Below are 8,266 nucleotides of genomic sequence, written 5' to 3' on the forward strand. Positions count from 1 at the left end.
AACCAAAACAAGGTTAGGATGTCTTCTCTCATCACTGTTATTCAACACAGTACTGGATGTCGTGTCCAGAACAATCAGGCAAGTAAAAGAAATAAAATCCATCCGAATAGGAAAAAAGGAATTCAAACTACCTGTCTTTGCAGATGAAATGATTCTACACCTAGAAAACCCCACAGGATCTGCCCAAAAGTGCCTTGATTTGATAAACAACTTCAGCAAGGTTTCAGGATGCAAATCAATGTACAAGAATCAGTAGTATCCCTATACACCAACATCATCCAAGCTGAGAGCCAAATCAAGGATGCAATCCCATTCACAATTGTCACAAAAAGAGTAAAATACCCAGAAATACAGCTAAGTACTGAGGTAAAAGATCTCTGCAAAGAGAATTATGAAACACTGATCAAAGTAATCAGAGATGACACAAACAAATGGAAAAACATTCCATCCTCATGAATAGGAAGAATCAGTATTGTTAAAATGACCATACTATCCAAAGCAATTTATAGATTCAATACTATTTCTATTAAACTGGCAATGACATTCCTCACAGAATTAGAACAATCTATTTTAAATTTTATATGAAACCAAAAAAGGCCTGAATAGCCAAAGCAATGCTAAGCAAAAAAACAAAGCTGCAGGTGTCATCTTACCTGATTTCAAACTATACTACAGGGCTACAGTAATCAAAATAGCATGATATTGGTACAAAAACAGACACATAGTCCAATGGAGCAGAATAGAGAGCAGAAATAATGCCATGCATCTACAACCATATGATCTTTGACAAAGTCAGCAAAAACAAGCAATGCGGAAAGGATCCCCTATTCAATAAATGGTGCTGGGATAGGTGGCTAGCCATATGCAGAAGACTGAAACTGGATCCCTTCCTTTCACCATACAAAAATCAACTCAAGACAGATTAAAGTCTTAAATGTAAAACCTGAAAGTATAAACACCCTGGAATATAACCTAGGTAATAGCATTTTGTGCATAGGACCTGGCAAAGATTTCACAATGAAGACACCAAAAGCGATTACAACAAAACCAAAAACAGACAAATGGGACCTAATTAAAACAAAGAGCTTTTGCACAGCAAAAGAAACTATCAACAGAATAAACAGACAACCTCCAGAATGAGAGAAAATTTTTGCAAACAATGCATCTGACAAAGGTGTAATATCCAGAATCTATAAGGTACTTAAACATATTTCCAGGAAAAAAATCTCATTAAAAATTGGCAAAGGACATGAGCAGACACTTTCAAAAGAAGACATACAGGCAACCAAAAAGCATATGAAAAAAATTTTCAACATCACTAATCATAAGAAAAATGGAAATCAAAACCACAGTGAGATACCATCTCACATCGATCAGAATGGCTATTATTAAAAAGTTGAAAAGTAACAGATGCTGGTGAGTGTGTGGAGAAACAGGAACACTTATACACTGCTGGTGTGAATGTAAATTAGTTCAACCACTGTGGAAAGCAATTTGGCAAGTTCTCAAATAACTTGAAAGAGAATTACCATTCAATTCAGCAGTCCCGTTACTGAGTACATACCCAAAGGAATATAAATTATTCTACCATAAAGATACATGCAGGTGTACATTCATTGCAGCATTATTCACAATAGCAAATATATGGAACCAACCTAAATGCCTATCAGTAGTAGACTGGATAAAGAAAATGTAGTACATATACACCATGGAATACTATATAGCCATAAAAAAGAATGAGATCGTGTCCTTTGCAGCAACATGGATGAAGCTGGAGGTCATTATCCTAAGTGAACTCACACAGGAACAGAAAACAAAATATCACATGTTCTCACATAAGTGCATGCTAAACATTGAGTGTACATAGATGCAAATAAGGGAACAACAGACACCAGGGCCTACTTGAAGGTGGATGGTGAGGACTAAAAAATTACCTATCAGCTACTATGCTTATTACCTGGGTGATGAAATAATCTGCACACCACAACATGCAAATTACATGCAGCATGCAAATTACCCTTAAAACACACTTGTACATATACCACTGAACCTAAAATAAAAGTAATTAAAAAAAGAACAATCACTGGACCAGTTCCACTGAATTTGTAAAATAAAACCGTCACTTCATTTCACTTTATTTCATATACTTCATCATTCATTTTGTATATTTTATGTTAAATTCTCAAGAAAAATATGTGCAATTGACCCCGAAAGAAGAGGCTTTTCAGAAGAGCATTGCAAGAAGAGGTTTTTCAGAAGAGCATTGCAAAAGAACATTGAGAGCCAGTTACATCATAGGGCTTGGATAGGTCATTTCTCCTGTGCTAACCATTTTTTTAAATAACACCTTTCATATCTATGTGGAGGTTATTGAGATTCCATCTGGGAAAACATATGTGATAAAATTGCATATAACTAATATGCACACTCTCACACAAATAGATGTGTGTTAAACGGTGAAATATGAAAAAGGTTGTTAGAGTATATCAATATTAATTTTCTGTAATGATACTCTACTGTAGCTACAAAAGATGTTGCCATTGGAGGAAAACAGGTAAAAGAATACGAGAGATCTCTATTATTCCTTATAATTACAAATAAATCTACAATTACGTAAAAAAGTTTTTAAAAATGCATTGCATTCTTGTCCAGGGAGCTAAGAAAACTCACCCAATTGTACTCTTGCTATGTTCCAGTCACTGTGCCAGTGACTTTACATAAATTACCTCTAGGATAAAAGTATCTCCTGGCTTTCCCTGAACAGTCCTAATTATTTTTACCTGTTGACCTAGGATCTCATCTAGCTTAATGTTTTCCAAAATTTGTCATTTTAAAAAATGTACTCTTATTACTGATATTTATGTTAAAATAAGCCAGAATGGGTTTAGGAAACCTTTAGTTCTTAGGGCTGCTGTGACAAATAACAATTTTGTTAGCTTAAGATGATACACATTAATTCTCTTACAGTTGTGGAAGTCCAAAGTCCAAAATTAGTTTTACTAGGCTGAAGTAAAGATATTGGCAGAGCTTTGCTTCCTCTGGAGGTCCAAAAGAGACTCTATTTTCTTACATTTTCCATCGTCTGGAGTTTGCATTCCTTGCCTTTCTTGGCTCATGGCCTTTTCCTTCATCTTCTAAGTCTGTAGTGTAGAATCTTGTTTCAGTTTTCACATTGCCTTCTTCTTCCATAGTAAAATCTCTCTCTGTTTCCCTTTTATAAGAATACTTGTTATTACATTTAGGGTCTTCCTGGATAATCCTTGGTAATCTTCCTATCTCAAGATCCTTAATGACATTTGCAAAGTCCCCTTTTGCCATATAAGGTAAAATTCACAGGTTCCAGGCATTAAGACCTGGATATCTTTGAAGGCAATTATTAAGCCTACCACAGATCTCCACTTTTTACTTCCATTTTTGCATTGTTTTTGTCTGGTAGTGTGTGAGACATCCTTGTCTTGTTCTGGTTCTCAAAGGGAATGCTTCCAGCTTCTGCCCATTCAGTATAATGTTGGCTGTGGATTTGCTACACACGGCTCTTGTTATTTTGAGGTACATTCCTTCAATACCTAGTTTATGGAGAGTTTTTAACATGAAGGGATGTTGAATTTTATCCATAGCCTTTTCTGCATCTACTGAGATGATCATGTGGCTTTTGTCTTTAGTTCTGTTTATGTGATGAATCACATTTATTGATTTGTGTATATTGAGCTAAACTTGCATCCTGGAGATGGATCCTACTTGATCATGGTGGATACATTTTTTGACATGCTACTGTATTCAGTTTGCCACTATTTTGTTGAGGATTTTTGCATCCATGTTAATTAAGGATATTGGCCTGAAGTTTCCTTTTTGTGTGTGTGTCTCTGCCAGGTGTTGGTATCACTTAGTGATTTTATAGTGTTAATATATGTCTATATTTATTTTACTGATGGGAATGATACTTTTATTTTGCAATAAGAAACAAAAGGTCTCTAGTGAATGGTATGTTCAGTAATGTTACTTTTCTAAGAAAGTGGATGACAAACATTTAACTTAAAATATGTTTAATCAACATATACTATGCATCAAGAGAACTGTCATTATATCTTCTTCCAAAGGTAGTAATTACTTGAGGAACAATTTGTCAATTTATTACATGCAAATGCAAAAGTTGTGTTGACTTCTCATTTTGTGAACAGATCTTTAAATTTAGATAAAATGACATTTCTTCAAATTTAATGATACTAATTTTGAATTCCACATTTTTATGTATATGTTTTAAAAGAGGAGAAATAGTTGTTAATACTTTGGCTCCATTAGCAAAATAACTTAGCAAATAGTTACTGAAGACAGCTTAAAATCACTATAATTAGATGATTAAAACAGAAAATCAGTTCTTTTCAATTGATTTGATATTATTTTCATCAAATTCTTGAATAATTATAATAATTTTATGGAAGTTTATACTGATGAAATTGAAACACCTAGCCTCGATAATTCAGGAAAAAAATTCAACATTGAGGACAGAATTATTGGTGATGTGGTGATAATGACGAATACACATATTGATAGAGCAAAATACTGTAGGAAGATCAAGGTTTTACTAAATGAAGAAAGATGTGTAGCAGAAATATAATCAGAATTGCTTGTGTAACACACATAATTCATAATCCTGTAATCATGATAAGGTATTTTGCAAATCAAAATAAAAATAGTTGTTGCCCAGATATACACAAGACATACACATACATATGTACACACATATACATCTATACATATATGTGTGTATAAATAAACATGTGTATATATACATATACATGTCACTATACTGTAGAAGCTAAAATATTGGTGATTTTTAGTTTTTGTGGGTGGTGGCTTCACGAATGTGAAAGAAAAGGAAAGAAAAAAAAGACAAAGGATGGGAAGGGGAGGAAATAATAGGACGGGAAAGAAAAGGGAAGGAAGAGGGACAAGCAGGGATCGATGATAAGGGTGTGTTGTAAACCAAGGACTATGATGAATTTGTGCATCTGAAATTCATATTTAAAATGTTTTAATGCTTTCTTTTCTACCTGTCTGACATTCTCTCTCTATGAAAACTGATCAAATGTTGGAAGGTAAGTTTCAAGTGTGGAGAGAGGCCAAGGGAGATGGCAAGAAGGAAGTTGGTAAATCAATTTGGGGTACATGGGCTTTGGGGTCCCTCAGGGACACTCAGGCGGTGATGTCCAATAGACAGTTGGCAAAGCTGATATGAGACACGGAGAAGGGAACAGCCTGGAGCTGTAGATCTGGGAGTCATCGGTGTTTACTGGAAATGAATGAGATCACACAGGGAGAGACAACTTGAGGACTGAGGAGAGAGGAGGCCCAGGACAGAACCCCAGGAACACCGCCACTCAAGGTGGCAGCTCAGCTTCCTGGCAGGCACCACTACCCCCCGGGCTCTGGAGTCAGGCAGAGCCGGTATTGAAAGTGGGCTGTGGAGTTCTGGGGCTGAGCGCTCTTGGCAAAGTCCGGTACCTCTCTGATCAGCTGTCACACCTGGCGATAATGGGCATCAGAGAGATATGCCTTGCGAGGATGCTGTGAGCTGCGTCAGGTAAAGCACCTGGGGTCAGAAAGCCACCTCTCCTCCTCTTCTCCGCGACCCCACTTTGCTACACAAACGCACCGAGACTCCGACCGTCCCCAGCCTCCGGTCCCTCAGGGATGGAAGGTGAGGTATGTCAGGAAAGAGAGGGGGGCCCAGCTCCAAGGTGAGGTGTGTCAGGCAAGAGCGGGGGCAGAGCTCCGGTGACGCGGTGCTCACGTGACCCGCCCGGCGCCTACGTGGGCACCAGCCCCCGCGCCCGCCCGCCAGCCCGCCCAGCGGTCGGGTCCGGGCGCCCGCGCAGAATCAGCTGTCTGAGCTGCCCAGGCGGCGGGGGAGCAGCGAGCGGGCTTCAGCGAGCCGCAGGAGGCACAGGCCTGTCCTGGGTCCCCGCAGGTCAGTGTGAAGGCGTGCGCTGCCGGCGGACCCTGGGACAGGGGTGGAGGGGGCTGGCAGTAGGATTGGGGAGGGGGCGGAGAAGGGATCCGGTAGATTGGGGAGGAGGGGGATGCGGAGTCGCGGGGGCGGGGGCAGTGGAGGGAGAACCCCCGAAGCAAGCCTGGCTGGCCTTCTCGACGCCCCCTTGCACTGAGTCCTCCATCCATTTTAGTGCTGGAAATGGGGGGTGGGGGTAGCGACCCCGCAGTGCGACAGTGAAACGTAGACATATTCTGGAAATAACCCCTTCTCACAATCTACACCCATGGAAACACTTGATCTCCGCAAAAATGAGGTGGCGCTGGGGCAGGTTGCCTCCGGGGAAGGGGGACACAGAGACAAACGCAGTTTGGAAAGCATCCTGGTTTGGTGCCCGAGGCCTGGAAAGAAATGGCGGCTGGGGTGCGGGGGAGGTAGGGGAGGAAAACGGTGGGTAAGCAGGGCCTGGACTCAGGAAAGGGAACCGAGTCCCTGTGAGCCCGCTAAGCGCGCAGCCCCTGCCCCTGTCTCCTGTCTGTCCACAGGTCTGCGCGTCTGTTGTTCCCAGCGCTCTGAGAGGCCTGAAAAGGAGGAGCAACCTGTCCAGAATCCCCGCAGGTCCGTGAAAGCAGGGGGCTGCATGGACAGGGGCCCACAAGGGTTGAGAGTGTGGAGGGCACAGTCAGGGCCGAATTGGGGCCCCTGCCCATCCCCTTACCTACATGAACACACACCTTACCAGGCTGAACCAGTGCAGAGAAGGTGGCAGGGCCTGCCAGGGAACAGCTGGCTCACGTGCGTGGGAGGAGTGGCGGGCTACGTGGTGGGCAGAAGGCCCTCTTGGAGGCCCAGTCAGCTTAGGGGAACCCTCACCAGGGGTGAGATGCAAGTAGTATCCAGACCTGCATTCCACCCCATGCACTCAGTCTCCCATGTCTCCTCTTTGTCTCCTCTTCCCTCCACACCCATCCCCCAGGAAAGGAAAAGGAGGGGAAATCTCGACATGGAAAAACTCTTCAATGAAAATGAAGGAATGCCGTCGAATCAAGGAAAGATAGACAATGAAGAACAGCCACCGCACGAGGGAAAGCCAGAAGTAGCTTGTATTCTGGAAGACAAGAAGTTAGAAAACGAGGGAAATACAGAAAACAAGGGCAAGAGAGTTGAGGAACCGTTAAAGGATCAAGAAAAGCCAGAGAGTGCGGGAAAGGCAAAAGGAGAAGGAAAGTCAGAGAGGAAGGGAAAGTCAGAGATGGAGGGAGGATCAAAGAGAGAGGGAAAGCCAGAGAGAGGGGGAAGGGCAGAGGGTGAAGGAGAGCCAGACAGTGAAAGAGAGCCAGAGAGTGAGGGAGAGCCAGAAAGTGAAACAAGGGCTGCAGGAAAGCGCCCAGCTGAGGATGATATACCCAGGAAAGCCAAAAGAAAAACCAACAAGGGGCTGGCTCAGTACCTCAAGCAATATAAGGAAGCCATACATGATATGAATTTCAGCAATGAGGACATGATAAGAGAATTTGACAACATGGCTAGGGTGGAGGATAAAAGGAGAAAAAGCAAACAGAAATTGGGGGCGTTTTTGTGGATGCAAAGAAATTTACAGGACCCCTTCTATCCTAGGGGTCCAAGGGAATTCAGGGGTGGCTGCAGGGCCCCACGAAGGGACACTGAAGACATTCCTTATGTGTAGTGTCCCTGGCAGGCATTTGTCAGGCCATATGTTTTAACCTTATGGTAATACTTTGCTTTAGTCGTTCCTCCTGCTACCAGTAGCGTTTTGACCCACCTGCCAGTGTTTGCTTGCTCTATGTTTCAGTAGCAGATTTTCACACATGTGCATTGCAGAGACGTCATGATTCGTGGAAAAATAAAGCAGCTTATAATATCATCTACAGAATCTGTCTGTTTTTGTTAAATACATGAAAGGTTAACAGTGGTTTTCTGAGTTGTGAACTAGCAGGTGATTTCATTTCTTTGTTTTCTTTCTACTAATCTTTCTTTTCCCAGAGAACACAAATTACTTTTCTCACAAAAATAATAAAATATTTTTAAAAAATCAGAACAGTATGTAAAAAGCAAAGAGAATAACTGTCCAGTGAACTTATGAAGTTCAGTAGAGACACTTAACGTTCTTGTTGTCAGAACTTAAAATGATAGGTAAAATTCACATTACCTACCTGTGGGACTCATCTGGAGAAGTCAATCTGGGGTTATTACAGATCCATTGCTCTAACGGACAGTCTTTTCATTTGTCAAATGGAGATAATACCTTGCTTTTCA

General features: G+C 41.5%; 1 protein-coding gene across 1 annotated transcript; it reads left to right on the forward strand.

Moving 5' to 3' along the window:
• Window positions 1–5,798: 5,798 nt before the first annotated feature.
• Window positions 5,799–7,874, forward strand: TCEAL2 (transcription elongation factor A like 2). The gene is made up of 3 exons (XM_003810430.4): window positions 5,799–5,968; window positions 6,535–6,607; window positions 6,966–7,874. Exon 3 carries the CDS (start codon window positions 6,993–6,995, stop codon window positions 7,674–7,676), a length of 684 nt encoding a protein of 227 aa, XP_003810478.2. The 5' UTR covers window positions 5,799–5,968; window positions 6,535–6,607; window positions 6,966–6,992; the 3' UTR covers window positions 7,677–7,874.
• Window positions 7,875–8,266: the final 392 nt, after the last annotated feature.

The sequence above is a fragment of the Pan paniscus genome, chromosome X, assembly GCF_029289425.2.
Source record: "Pan paniscus chromosome X, NHGRI_mPanPan1-v2.0_pri, whole genome shotgun sequence".
NCBI classification, from domain to species: Eukaryota; Metazoa; Chordata; class Mammalia; order Primates; family Hominidae; genus Pan; species Pan paniscus.

Bases quoted from the DNA above. Each gene is read 5' to 3' on its own strand.
- TCEAL2 (XM_003810430.4), top strand. From the start codon at position 6,993: ATGGAAAAACTCTTCAATGAAAATGAAGGAATGCCGTCGAATCAAGGA.